Consider the following 15,683-nt stretch of genomic DNA (forward strand, 5'->3'; position numbering starts at 1 on the left):
GCAAACAGTTTTGCCAATAACAACAGCTTAAAAATCAGCTTATTAAATAAAAAGAATCTTCAATGTTTAAAGAAAAAAAACATTAAAATGTTTAAAATTTTATATTAGGTTTTCCTGAATATTAAGTAAATCTTCTAGAACATCTGAATACCTGGATCAGAAAAAAAACTTATTATTAGAAGTAGGAAAGTTTATAATTCCTTTATAAAAAGCTGTTTTTTTTTAAATGCAACAATTTTCATTCAACTTTTAATCGATTTAATATGAATGTTTGCATTAAATTAATTTTCACAAAGAATTGTCATTTACTCTCAGACAAATTAGAATCAATGTATCATTTACTCTCAGACAAATTAGAATCAATAGAAATTTAAACCCCCCAGGGGAATCAATGATAAACCCGAGGGCTTGCGAATTTTGCGGAATTTTTTTGCCTTTGTAGATTTTCAAAGTATCTTTCAATAAAAATATCCCGGCGGGATTAAATAATTACTATTATTATTGTCATTGTTATTAAAGTTGGCTCTAAGTGTCCTTCAGCAATTTTACAAATAATTTTAACCATTTAGTAAGAAGAAAGAGTGACGTACTGTTTCAAGGATCTGAAAGCAGTATCCGGAAACACTTTCCTAATTGCATGACAAAGTTACACCGGATTTAACTCGGTCAAGTTTAGATTTTGTACAAAATATATTTAACAAAGTGCAACAAACTTTATTATTTGAAAGTAAACCCAAAACATTAATAACAAAAATAGGAAAATTGTAGCGTTGTAGTCGTGTATAACAATACAATAAAGACGACTATTTATATCAGTTTTGATGTCAACTAAGATTTCGTACAAGCAGAGACAAATTAACAGGTAAACAAAGACAAGCTGTCAATTAAAAGGGATATAAAATTGTTATCAATGTTTGTATGTATTATTGGTTTTAAAGTGAAGGGTTAAAGGGAATGTCAGCAAAATTTCAAGTGACCCTTTATACAAAGATGGCAATGCCCGATTCACATCTTAAAATCTTCGTCTGATAAAGCACTAATTACCACAAAAGTAACATGGTGCATTTCTACTGCAGGAAAACATAAAGGAATTATCAGAAATTAACACTTTTTAACCAAGAAAAACTGCATTATTGATCAGATAAAGGTTTCAGAGGTATCGTTGTGATTGTTCTGTGCATGAAGGGTCACTTAAAACTACGCTTTATACAATAAACAGTCCCTTTAAAATAGGACAGACGCTGGACTACCTGTAAGGGAAACAGTGTGCTAAGTAAACTGTATCCTTCTCATGAGGAAATGAGAGCGTGAAGGTCAGCGTGTACGTATTCGGATCCTCTTCATCATCATTCATTGAGTCATTCCTGGACAAAGGAATTCAGTTTTTGCCACAAACTCTATTTTTTAATCCCCTTATCTTTGCAACCTAATGCACTAGACCTTAGAGTTCTGTGAGACTAAATAATTTAAGACTTACAGTTTTATTTGCAAAGGCAAATTTAAGTTTTTATTCCTCTATTATTTTCTATTCATATTTATTTTCAGGGACATACAGACCATCAAGTTGGAGTGTTGCCCAGTCAAAAAATATATATAATTTTATAAAAAATCTAATTTTTTATTCTGAAAATTTACCCATAAAAGTTTTAGAAAAAGTTTCGAACTTCTTTCTAAAAGTTGGGTTTGGAAATATTTGCCAATAGTAGTGATAGTACGTGACTCTAAAAAGTGAGTATTTTCTAAATAAATTTAAATTCACCAATAAAAAGGAAAAGTCGGCTGAATGAATTATTTTAATGTTTTTTTTTTTGATTATTCAAGAAGAAGCAGGTTTTCAGTAAAATCAGAAATAAGAAGGGATGAGACCTGAGCTGAAAACTTTAGAATGGGATATCCTTAATCCCGATCGATTGATTAATCTGGAGATTAATAACAAGAGGAGAACAAGCATTATTTAATCTGGATATTAAGAAAAAGAGGAGATCAAGCATTGATCTCGACATCCACCATTCTAAAGTTTTCAGCTCTAGAGTTCTAGCTTCTGTTAAAATAAGAAATAACCTGTAATATCTTATGAGGTCACCAACACGTGTCCAGCTGACAAAATGGCGGTCCGCCTCTATTTTAGAATAAAGAACCGGTTTCATGCCACACGTGTACAGGGAGTCAGGCTTCGTAAAGTTTACAATTGAAAACCGGTATTTTACATCAGTTTTCATATTCTGCGAAAATATAATTTTTTAAAGAAACGTAGTAATTATTTTTATGACAGTAGCGCTGCATAGCGTTGATGTCATGCAGGACGGAGCAAGAAGTGTTGAATACAAAAATGTAAAAAATAGTAAAATAAGGTGTCATAACTACATATAAAATTGTTCCGGACTTGCTTTTGTAACAAACTAAATATTATGGATATGCGGATTTTTGATGATTTCTTTAATTTTTTGTTTTTATGCAGATTGTGCAATATTACTATGATTTCTTTAATATCGTTGTACAGTTAATTAAATATGCATTTTATTATATGTTAAGGTTTAATTATTTTACCAATTACGGATTCTTGATAACAGGGTTTCTGGTGAATGAATAGTATTTTAATCGTTTAGCGCTAAGTACATCCTTAAAATATATCAGGTGTCTATTTGAATGTATATTTTATTCATTATTTTCTTTAAAAAACTTAAAAAAATGGTGGTAGATTTTTATCTTCGATCTTCTCTGAATCATTCTCTGAATCATTTAGTCATAATCGTGTTGCACGAAGGGGAAGGGATGAACCCCCCCCCCCTCCTCTACAGGATACAAGGTTTAAAGTACCTCATCCGAGATAGGGTAAAATAGTATTTTTATTTTCATCAAAAACTATAACAGCCGGAAATCGGGGAGCGATTAATAAATCATTATAGGGGAATAATTTTGTTCTCAATTGCTTTGATCAAATCACACAAGCCTTCAGATCTTAATATTCCCCTTTACACTTGGAACAATTTTATACGATTAGTTTGGTTTACAGGGGAATACGCCAAGATTGGTTTCTGTCTAAAAAATAAAATTAATCTTCTTGTCTGTGTTTGTGTCGACATATAAATGTCCAAAACTTTTTGTGGAACTCCAAAGATTATGAATAATGTTCATGAACAGTCAAAATTATAAAGTTTTGCCTCCAAAAAATATATCTCTGAAATCAAATTTAATATTTGAAATCCAACAATCAAAACATCTTAATAATATGAGACATTAATTTTAGCTTCATGATGTACAAAAATGGTTGCATGTGATGCACTCGTTTTTAAATTTTTTTTTTTATATTTCCGATTCCTTAATTTGAAAGTAGAACCACTGGCAGTGTCTTGAAGTGTACAGGTCATTTCTAAACCGCATCCATGCAATAAATAATTACAGGTTTAATAAATTGTCATCTTCACAGGTTTGCGTTAACTAATAATTTAATGTAATTTCCCCTTCACCCTGGGGCCCGGACTAACCAGAATAAGATGCATTCGGTTTCCTCTATTTCAAATCAAACCAGAGGCGCAACTAGGACTTTTGCTAGGGGGGGGGGGCAATATATTATTTATTTTTAAAACTAACTTTAGTATAATAAAATTTCTACAATAACTCTATTGGTTTTCTTATTCCTGTGATACTGATTTTCGCCATTCTTTCTTTCTTTTCATTCTGCAGGGGGGGGCCCCCCCCTCTCAGGTGCTAGGGGAGAGCGCGCGCCAGGCCGCCCCCCCCCTAGTTGCGCCTCTGAATCAAACGCTTTTTGGTTTATAATTCAACCTTGTTTAAAATTTAGGAGATGTCTGTTTTTGATTCAAAACGCAAATTCCCACAACAAAGTATTTAAGAAAAAGGCGAAATATTTATGTTGAATCTAGGTCAAATTTTGATCGAAAGTCCTGGAATAAGAACAGAACAATTAAATCCACGTGCCTTGTCCGATTCAGAAGGGAACCTTGAAACCTAGCTTATTCTGAGCAAACATGATGTATGACATTCTTGTGTGGCGGTCATATCTTTGAATTTACACGTACATCAGAAGAAAAGATGGAATTTGACAGAATTCAACAGTTTTCAACAGACAGAAGACGACATCTTCATAGTTGTTGCTCAAGCTAAGGTTCAAAGGTTACCGTTGTGAATTGGAAATGCCAATCGTTAACAGTCTCTTTAAGTTATTTAAACAGCATGGTTCCTTAAATAAAGTTCATAGTATGTATCTGTTATTTTTATCGCCTTTTCGAGATTTCCACTCTCAAACCTAACAAAAATAACAAATCATTGAAAAAAACAAATGATTTCTTTTATTTTTATTGTATAACTTAATTTTTTTAATTAAAAAATATCTTAAAATTTTGGGTTTAAAATGGATTAAAAAAGTTAAACAAAATACGCATTTTAAAATTTCCGGAAAAAATGGCAAAGACATGGACAAAGCTTAACTTTGGAAATATTTCCCATATTAAGTTTTATTATTTAAAAATTAAAGTCGTAAAGAAAAAATTTGGTAAAAAAAATTCTTTGAAACCTGCTCTCAAAGATGAGGGTCTTATCTTCTACAACCTGAAGAATATCCTCGGTTGGGCATCCTCCTACTCCAAACCAAACCAGATATTTTAACCAAACCAAATATTTGAATTTGTAAGTATTCAAACAAAACAAAACCAAATTTTTGGATTAATCCAAAAATTCAAATCAAACCAAGTATTCAACCAAGCCAAACCATATATTGAAATCAAAACAAAATATTTAAACTAAACCAAACCAAATATTGAAAGTAAACCAAAATATTCTGAACATTGTCTATATATTTCTTGGATACGGAGAAGTTGGAAAGGTTGTTTATATCTATTTTTAACTTTTAATTGCTATTACTAACAAACTGTTTGTCTTACTGATAATTTTAGGATATTAATTAAAATGATGAAAAGTCTGAAATTATAACTCTCTATAGGGACAAACCAGGCGGGACATCAAGGATTATTTACAAGGGACCAACCAGGCGGGACATCAAGGATTATTTACAAGGGACAAACCAGGCGGGACATTGAGGATTAGCCATTATTTACTAGGGACAAACCAGGCGGGACATCAAGGATTATTTACTAGGTACAAACCAGGCGGGACATCAAGGATTAGCCATTATTTACTAGGGACAAAATCTATTTGTTTAAATTTTAGAACATCTTATTAAGAAAGTTACGTTTTTTGCATTTTGGTGACGCGAAATTCGCAAACATAACATCATAAGTTACATGTCAAGTTTAATGACAATTTCAATATGTGTAACTAGCTCAAGTAACCGGCGTTGCCCTTGGATTTTTTTTTTAATTCGAAACAAAATTTCGATTTTTGAAAAAAAAAATTATTTTTGAAAGAAAAAAAAATCGAAATTTGTTTAGCCTATGTATAGCACATGGGTTTCCTCACCGAATAATCCAGCCCATTTGGTCCAGCCGTTTAGTCAGCCATAGCTAATACACACATATATATATGAGCGAAGAGAATCATTTTATAGATTGAAATAGTTTTGTTTGGTTTTCCTGAGCTCGATCTTGAGAAGAAGTTTCCTTGGCTGAAATAAATTAAAATAACAAGTTTTTTGATAAAAATGTTAAATACTGTTTTTGATTTAGTTAATTTAAATTTGAAGGAAAAATAAACCTGATACTGTAACAATTTAAAAAAAATTGGTTTTGCAATTTTAATTTATCTTAACTGTTTTAATTTAAAAATTTACAGTGGGACTAAAAAATAGAATGTTATTTGTAAAAATGGAATGGTTATTTTAGAATTGCTAGTGACGAAAACTGGAATCGTTATTTCAGAATTGCTAGTGACGAAAACTGGAATGGTTATTTTAGAATTGCTAGTGACAAAAACTGGAATCGTTATTTCAGAATTGCTAGTGACGAAAACTGGAATTGTTACTTTAGAATTGCTGGTGACGAAGACTGACTGCAGAGCAAAGAGTTCAAAGGCAGAGAGATTTTTTTTTTATTTCGAAAAAAATACTCTTGACCTTTAACAACTTTTTCCTTCTTTTTCCCGATATCTTAAAAGCTAGAATTTTTATAATTCAATAAAATATAGCTGCGGGACCCGGCACGCAATTCCAATATCTAATGTTCCCTGCATTTAGATAAAAAGTACAAACATTAAGTAAACATAGTTTTTTTTGGCATCCAAAAAAGTAAACATGGTTTTTTTGGCATCCAAAAAAAATGCAATTGTGGTTTTAGTCTTGGTTGCCATTAGGGAAAATTTTCCTTCAATTTTCACAATTAAGGTGTCACATATAAAGCTCGAAAAAGTTATTGTAACATAAAAACTGTTTCCACCCAATACAGAGACAGCAAAGTTTTTTTGGGACACCCTGTACTTTTTCGACTGAGCAAAATTTTTAAACAATATCAGATTTTGAGTCAACATTTTAACAAATGACTTTTGTTTAAACTTAACGTAAACAGGAAAAGCTATTTTCTACAGTCCTTGTCGTATATATATCAAATAAAGAGATTTTTTGTACCCAGGACATAATCGGGTTGTTACGATCAAATCTTGGAATTTTTCTATTGGGTAAGTTAGGTGTTGTTTGGTTTTATTTTTATCTACCAGGGGTTGTAATCTGGCAGCACATGCATCCACGTTTCATTTATACTGAGAAGATGGTTGACAAGATTCCAGATGCCTATAAAGGGCTTCATGGGCCTGAGTGCAGTAATTCTTCTGATATACTGGAATAAGGCCCGGGTGCCTTACAGACAGGAAACATCACACTCATTGCTACCAATCATTGGTAAGCCCGGATTGGATACCTCCAGTTACCCATAGCATCCATAGACTCTCCCTGCTTGTACACCTTTCCTCTCTTGATCATCATTTAATTGGATCAATTAAAGTTTCTTTCTTGTTGAGTAGAAAGCACGCACCCTTTCGCTGCGAGAGTTGTTGACAGCCGCCCCTCTGTCCTCCTACATCCGTCAGGTGGTCATAACTGCTTAACCAGATGTCTGCTCCAGATATTTTTAAAAACACAGGTTTGAGTGGAGTACGAGAATCGAACCCATGAACACCAGTCTGGACACTAATCCAATTACTGGATGGGGACAAGTTTACTTCAGTGAGCTAACGAGAACTGGTGTCACACACTCCCTACCCTACCCCATAAAAACGCTCTACCCCCACCCCACTTCATATTGTCGTTTATATCATATACAATAAGAATATCTTTTTATTTCATTTTTTAAAAGTAAAGTTGTATTTTGAAAAACAGCTTAATAGAAATCAAACCCTTAATAGAAAGTAGTCTTCATTGTATTGATATAATTACACCGACAACTGCATTTAGTCTTTGCCCGAGAATACCAAAATCATTGAGAGAAAAACAAATATATCTCAATCATTTATACATGTTAAAAAGGTTAATATTTTCTCCAAAAGGTTAACACGGTGGATCTGAAAACTAGGGGCATTAAAAACTGCTTGGATAGTGGATAACCCCTGTCAGATAGTTTATCCAACAAAAATGCTCTCAGTTAACAAAAACAAAACAAAAACCTGTTTGGTTTATAATGGTAGACCAAGGTTCCATGCTCTTCTCCTATTGGTCGGGGTTGAGGTTCCCGTCCTAAATATTTATTAAGATTTTGTTTTACGACATACAAAGTTTTTTGAAAAAAGATAAAGTGTTCGTTTAATTTATTTTTACTATTTCGGCTCGGTGTATTTATATTAAAAGTAAAAAATTACATATTTTATGGCTTTTGAATGACAGATCAAAACCTATGACTGCTTAGGCATATTTATGATGCAAGCTTAGGGCCTTTGTTGGACCATAAGCAGCTCATAAATGCGCAATTTTGCGATTAACTGTATATTATTTGTTCGAGAAAATCCCTTTATTTGCGCGGGATTAAGCACACATTTCGAGTGCAAGGAAGTACACAAATTACGTGGAATGTTTTTAGTATTTGCACAACATTGTAAAAATAGTTGTACATAACTGTATGTATTTCTACCATAATGGTTACTTGTTTCAGGATTACTGTACATGCACCCCCGACTCGGAGTTAAATGCTCTCCATGAAGATTCAGAAGATGCCGAGGATTTTGAGAGTTTGAAGATGAGTTTTCGGATGAAGGAATAATCATAGACATCTCCTCTTCCGAAGACGAGGACATAAACATCAACAATCTGTGGTGATGTGATGTATAAAAAACTTATGCTTGCTGAGAGAGAAGATAATTAGTTTAGTCTATCGGAGATCTAGAACTTTCGATGCCTGTAATTACCATAATTAGATCTCTGCAGGTGCAGGCTTCCCTTCTCTTTTTACTCTTATCGATTCCCCCCCTCCTTTTTTATAGCGTAGCTAGGCCTTATCCTGTCAGGCCTAGTGGTACACAAATTGTCATCCCCCTGCCTGATTACCCTAATTATACATAGGCCCACGTAGGCCTCCCACCCCCCTATGTCTCTACCCTTAATTGATGTTCCCCCATTTTCAAACCTTTTTGTTCCTACCAACGCAACCCTCCCCTCCCTTTTTTTGGTTGCGCAAATACCCTTTTTCCCCCCTTTTCAAAAAGTATAAAAGGCCCCTTCCCTCCCTTCAGGGAGGAGTGCGATACCTTTCCCAGGGGACCTTCTTTTTGCTGCTCTAGGTATTATTTTGCGTAACCCTTAACTTGAGTTAGATAATTTCCCCCTTTTTAATTGAGCCTCACTCCCTCTTTATAGTAAAGTTGTTCGGAATATAACCTATTGTGTTTAAGTCTATACGTATGTATTATACTTATATTATATATTATTATATATTATACTTGGTGACTTATATTTTTATTCTTTTCCTTGCACTTATTTTTAAAATATATAACGTAAAGGAAACTATTATATTAAATAAGGAGTAAGAGATTTGGACAGGATCATCCACTTAGCTTCGAGTAAGAACAGTATTTAAAATTCCTTTTTCCCTTTTTTTGAAAAATTAAAATTTGATAACTATATTGTTATATTTGAAAGGATACCCACAAAGGTGGGTAACAATATTCTAGTAGTCTTCAAGTCACACACCAATAATAGAACAAAGTAGTTGAACATTTATATTAAAGAGAAACAAAATTAAGGAATAAATAACTAAAGTCAAAAAACACAGATTTGGCACTCAGTGATGGGTTACTCCTTTGGCCGGATACTCCTTGGCTGGATACTCCTTTGGCTAGATACCTCCTTTGGCTAGATACTCCTTGGCTAGATACCTTCAACATGGTATCTCCTCAGGGCTCCGTATCTCCTCAGGCAACATATCTCCTCAGGCCAATTATCCCCTCAGGCAACATATCTCTTCTGGCACCATCCTTGTTCTGGTAACAAATCTCCTTCAGCATGTTGTTTTCCCACAGCTCCAATCCGTCCAAGCATTTTCTATTCCTTTGGACTGACTGCTTCTTACCACTGTGGGGAGTTGGCGAATGTCTTCATCCTCTCCTTGTGAGAGCTGGCGCACAACTGGCTTCTTTCTCTCTCCCTCTCTGTGTTCTGAACCCAGATCCCGCCAATTCTTAATTCTGGCTGGTCAATCCCTGTAGGGTGGCAACACTAGATAAGGCGGCTGGAGCAGGGGGAGGGGGCCAGGTTTGGGTTGGTTTGTTCTGAAGAATTTTCCATGCTCTATACCCATCCTCAGCAGGGAGGGGGGGGGATGGTTACAATATACGTCTTATAGATATTTAGTTTGCCCAGAAAATTGTGAGTTCTTCTAAGTTTGAATTTACTCATATGTTTGGTAGTTCACTTATATAGTTTGTTTCGCATGGATGAGAATAATTGAATTTGGATAATCATTATTTAAAACCAACGCATCCAACAATCTTACTTTTGCATAACTTTGCAGTAATTTCAAAAAATGCAACATGGATTTATTAAGATAAAAACTGCATTTTGCATTGAGAATTTAATGTTTTTAGAAATGGACCGTCCACGGAATTGAATAAAAATAATTTGATGCTATGCTAAAATTTTTTGAAAACAATTTCTTTGCCTAAACTGCATAAAGGTGATTTACAGACCAAAAATTGTACGGGGGGGGGGGGCTACGAATATATGTATTCAGTTAGTCATCTTGTTTTTGTCTGTGTAGTTTTATCTATTGGAAAATAAAAAAAAATAAAAACCTGGCAAATATTTTTGAAGTTAATTTCATTTGCAACGTTTTGGTATTTTTTTATCCTTCCTGCTTTGTGATGTTTATGCTTTGTTTTGTTTATTTAGTCTCTTTTACTTAGTAAACAAATAACAATTTTGTAGGAATGCATTTTGTCTTTTGATATGAACATTACGGAAAGTTATACAAAAATTAATTGTGTTCAAGAAACAAATATATAATTTGATTGGTAAATGAACAATTATTGAACAGAGCAGACTGACGAATTTCGTTAATTTTACGTTTACTTTCTTAATTCATTAGGATACAGTTTTTGTTGTTTGTTGAAGGAACAGACGTATTTACACGATTTATAGAATTGCTTTGCTGCGCATACCTATTCCTATAATTGAAATCATACAAAAAATTTATATTGTTAGCAATATGAATGTCACTTTGGGTGATTTGGATGCCTTTAAGTGATGGACATTATATTATTTTTAGAATGAAAACTTAAAATTTATAATCATTCGACATTAATTTCAAGAAAATATCATGTTTTTATAAAATTTTCTCTGATGGAAGAAGGCGCCGCCCTTTACTTTCTTTTGTAATCTCCCCTACCCCCCTTTGTTGCACCATAGATGTGGTTTTTAATAACTTTTTTGTATCCCTCCGGCGCGGCGCGGGGCTTGTTAAACTAAAAATATCCAACGTTACAACTACAACGCAAGGCATAGCTGTTGCAATACGAAAATCAGGTTTTTGCATAAATTGAAATCAAAGATGCAAAAGAGAGTTAAATAAGGGGAGGGGGGGGGGTAAAGTTATATAATCACTGGATGGTACCGCTAACCAAAACCCTGTATAAATCCAGTTAGGACTCATGGCGTTGTTCAGTTTAGCTAAACCATATATAGCACGAGCACAGCTCCAGTTATTATATAAAGGGTTAACGACATAACATGAGATTTTATAATGACGACAGGCAAATCTATGGAAAAATTATCTGAAATCTAGTTTTCTGGAAACCTTAAAAAAGTCGTCAATGATATTCTTAATGAAACGAAAAAAAGAAGTTAAGGGTTATATAATGAATTATCAGTATTTTCCACATTATTGATTAGATAAAGGTTTCAAGTGCCCCATTGGGATCAGGCATTGCCTTTAATCTTAAAATACGATCATACAGTCCCTTTAATCTTAAAATACGCTCATGCAGTCCCTTTAATCTTAAAATACGCTCATACAGTCCCTTTAATCTTAGAATACGATCTTGCAGTCCCTTTAATCTTAAAATACGATCTTGCAGTCCCTTTAACCTTAAAATAAGCTCATGCAGTCCCTTTAATCTTAAAATAAGCTCATATAGTCCTTTAAATCTTAAAATAAGCTCATGCAGTCCCTTTAATCTTAAAATAAGCTCATACAGTCCCTTTAATCTTAAAATACGCTCATGCAGTCCCTTTAATCTTAAAATAAGCTCATGCAGTCCCTTTCATCTTAAAATAAGCTCACACAGTCCTTTTAATCTTAAAATACGCTCATGCAGTCCCTTTAATCTTAAAATACGCTCATGCAGTCCCTTTAATCTAAAAATACGCTCATACAGTCCCTTAAATCTTAAAATAAGCTCATGTAGTCCCTTTAATCTTAAAATAAGCTCATATAGTCCTTTAAATCTTAAAATAAGCTCATGCAGTCCCTTTAATCTTAAAATAAGCTCATACAGTCTCTTTAATCTTAAAATACGCTCATGCAGTCCCTTTAATCTTAAAATAAGCTCATACAGTCCCTTTAATCTTAAAATAAGCTCATGCAGTCATTTTAATCTTAAAATACGCTCATGCAGTTCCTTAATCTTAAAATACACTCATGCAGCCCCTTTAATCTTAAAATACGGCAATGCAGTCCCTTTCATCTTAAAATATGGTAATGCAGTCCCTTTCAATCTAAAATAAGATCATGCAGTCCCAATCTTAAAATACGCTCATGCAGTCCCTTTAATCTTAAAATACACTCATGCAGCCCCTTTAATCTTAAAATACGGCAATGCAGTCCCTTTAATCTTAAAATATGGTAATGCAGTCCCTTTCAATCTAAAATACGATCATTCAGTCCCTTTAATCTTAAAATAAGCTCATACAGTCTCTTTAATCCTAAAATAAGCTCATGCAGTCCCTTTCATCTTAAAATGTGGTAATGCAGTCCCTTTAAATTTAAAATACGCTCATGCAGTCCCTTTCATCTTAAAATACACTCATGCAGCCCCTTTAATCTTAAAATACGGTAATGCAGTTCCTTTGATCTTAAAATACGCTCATACAGTCCCTTTCATCTTATTTACTCGCATGCAGTCCCTTTCATCTTAAAATACTCGCATGCAGTCCCTTTTATCTTAAAAAATGGTTGTCTTTACCTGTGTTTTCGTAGAAGATCTCTGGCGAAGAAGGGAGGCTTCTTATATGTCGTATTCGTTCATTTAATACTTGGCATTCACTAGGCCAACGGACATTCAACTAAAATCATTATTATTATTTACTATTATTTGTTTTTATTGGTATTAAATGAAGCCTAATATTCTATTCTATAACGCTGCACTCTCACTTCAAGTAACTTACTTTGCTCGTCACTCCCTTTTAGATACTGTAAGCGTAATTTCAAGTGACCCACCATGCAAAAATGGAAATGTCAGATTTACAACGGTACCCTGCAAACCTTTCTCTGATCAATAATGCATGGACAATGGGTTTAAAAGCGTTTAATTCAGTTAATTGTCATGTTTTCGTGCAAGTCACCTTTGTAGTAAAACCACAATTGAAAATGATCATTTTTCTAAAATGAACATTGATGTACAATTCCTACTTGATCAGGTTAGACTTTTAAGGGTACCGTCGTGAATCAGGCATTGTCATCTGTGCATGGAAGGATACTTGAAATTTCGCTTATAGTCCCTTTAAACCTAAATCAAACTATATGTGGGTGCGGCTAAGAAGCATGTCCCGCGGCTAAAAGAGTTGTTTCTCTGCGGTTCATTGTAAACATTGCTTATTTTATGTTGGGATAGGAATTTTCCACATAAAGGGGTGTTTTCAAATCAATTATAATCTCATAAAAAACATTGAACCTTGTTTTACTTCTTGTCGCATATTTTCACATGAAAACCTGAAACATTTTCATTGTGGGAAAAAATCATCTTTATTTGGGATTCCCCCTTTATACCATACTTCTCAGTTCACAGTCAAAGAGAATCCTGTTCTGTGTGCATCTGTGGTGTAAGTTTGTATTTGATAAACATTAAACATATGTATTTTTTACTACTTCTTTATCCTTCAACTATCTTTTATATGTATATATATACTAGCTTTGGGAACCAAGCCTGCTCAGTTTACTAAAAGTTATCCCCGCCGTTTATCCATGCTAAGAACAAAATCGTGGGTCTCCCGAGTTCACCAATCAAAATTTGAGGCAAATCGGTCCAGGGGTTCCTGCTTTATGATCGGACAAACAAACAGACAAACAGAGATTACAACTTTATATATAGATATATGTATTCATATTCATATGTATGCCTCTAGTACAGTGCAGATCTAAAGGTTGCAAGCTGTTATGAAACAAATTGGGTGAGAAAAAAAGGGAGATCTGGCATAAAATAAAGCATTTTTTTGGTAATCTCATTTTTAACAAAAAATATTTATAAAATTTCAAAAAAATGTTGATAAGCAATCTGATAGATCCTTTAAAAAAATCTGCAAAACTATTTTTTACTCAAAACTAAATGCGAAGAAAAACAAAAATGTGGGCATATATTATTTTCTATCACACTTTAAAATCTTAAACAAATCAGATTAGTAGTTTCGGAGAAAATGCGCAAAATTTGATTGAGAAAATCCGCAATTTTATTTTTCTTTCAAATCATTTTAATGATAATTATTCTTTTTAAGTTCTTTTTATAATGTGGAATTTTAAATAGGTAAAATATCTAAACTTTAATATTAGGAAAATACGAATACAAAAATGTATTATTAAAATATGTTTTCTGAATTTAATTAGGCGCATTTTCTCCAAAACTACTCATTTGATTTGTTTAAGATTTTAAGGTGTGATAGAAATAACATATTCCCACACTTTTGCTTTTCTACTCATCTAATTGTATACTCTTAATTTCTGTTATTTTCAATTAGCATTTATATGTATGTACATTGTATAATTTGTGGCCTAATAAAAGATTTGATTTGATTTGATTTGATTTAATTTTGAGTAAAAAATAGTTTCGCGGATTTTTTTGTAAAGGTCTATCAGGTTGCCTATCAATTTTTTTTAAATTTCATACAAATTTGTTAAAAATGAGATTACCAAAAAACTGCTTTATTATATGCAAGATTTCGCTTTCCACCCTTTTTTGACTCACCCTATACTTCAAAGAGGTCCATGCCCAGGACTACAAAAAAGTATAAGTGACTTAGTGAGGTCAAATAAAAGGCCAAGGTGTTGCGACACTTCAAAGTTGATCTGCAGCTTTTTATAATTTTGCAACTGGAGAGTCTGGATCTATGTGATCCGTATCCCCACTATTTATTCCACTGTATTCTGTAATAAAATACCTCTGTATCCCTCCAATATACTCCACTGTATCCTTATATACTTCTGTATCCTTCCTTTATATTCCACTGTATCTTTATATACCTCTGCATATCCCTCCTATAAATTCCACTGTATCTATATATAGCTCTGTATCCCTCCTATTCCACTGTATTCTATATTTATATACCTCTGTATCCCTCCTATTCCACTGTATTCTATATTTATATACCTATGTATTCCTCCTGTAAATTCCACTGAATCTTTATATACCTCTGTATCCCTCCTATATATTCCACTGTATCTTATATACCTCTGTATCCCTCCTATATATTCCACTGTATCCTGAAGATTGTTGTTCAGTATTTAAACAAGAAAAATCTTCGTTTGACCCCGCACCTCTATCCATTCTATCTTAAAGTTAAACACATTTTCATTTATTTTCCTCAAGGATGGACGTGACATTAATGGACGAATGGACAAAAATAGACTTAATTGAATGAAACTGGAACTGATCTTGACTGACCTGACTAAACTAAAAACTTAACTCTGAACTGAACTAAACTTTGGACTGAATTCTGGACTATACTGAACTCTGAACCTAACTGAATTATGTACTGAACTGAATTCTGTACTGAATGAACTCTGAACAGAACTGAACTCTGAACAGAACTGAACTCTGAACACAACTGAACTCTGAACAGAACTGAACTCTGAACAGAACTAAATTCTGAACAGAACCGAACTCTGAACTGAGCTAAAATCTTAACACTACTGGAATGAACTCCGGACTGAACTGAACCCTTTACTGAACTCTGAACAGAACAATGAACTCTGAACCTTACTGAATCCTGTACTAGAATGAACTTTGGTCTGAACTGATGTGGACTCAACTGTACTATGAATTGAACCTTATCCTTGTCTTAACTTTGTACAGATCTGAGCTCTGAA

The 15,683-nt window shown here is 33.4% G+C and overlaps 1 protein-coding gene across 1 annotated transcript in view; it reads right to left on the reverse strand.

Annotated features, from left to right (window-relative positions):
- LOC111699553 (cytosolic carboxypeptidase 2) overlaps positions 1-15,365 on the reverse strand; it is a 40,999-nt gene extending 25,634 nt beyond the window's left edge. Inside the window, exons 1-10 of the mRNA XM_023470256.1 lie at positions 15,046-15,365; positions 12,571-12,670; positions 7,567-7,636; positions 5,550-5,581; positions 4,535-4,598; positions 4,202-4,267; positions 3,319-3,370; positions 2,062-2,222; positions 1,251-1,364; positions 115-151 (exon numbers count right to left, since the gene is read on the reverse strand). Of these exons, the coding sequence (XP_023326024.1) occupies positions 115-151; positions 1,251-1,364; positions 2,062-2,222; positions 3,319-3,370; positions 4,202-4,267; positions 4,535-4,598; positions 5,550-5,581; positions 7,567-7,636; positions 12,571-12,670; positions 15,046-15,141 (792 nt within the window). The 5' untranslated portion in view covers positions 15,142-15,365. The remainder of the gene's footprint in view (positions 1-114; positions 152-1,250; positions 1,365-2,061; positions 2,223-3,318; positions 3,371-4,201; positions 4,268-4,534; positions 4,599-5,549; positions 5,582-7,566; positions 7,637-12,570; positions 12,671-15,045) is intronic.
- Positions 15,366-15,683: the final 318 nt, after the last annotated feature.

Source organism: Eurytemora carolleeae, unplaced genomic scaffold (assembly GCF_000591075.1).
Source record: "Eurytemora carolleeae unplaced genomic scaffold, Eaff_2.0 scaffold123, whole genome shotgun sequence".
NCBI lineage: Eukaryota > Metazoa > Arthropoda > Copepoda > Calanoida > Temoridae > Eurytemora > Eurytemora carolleeae.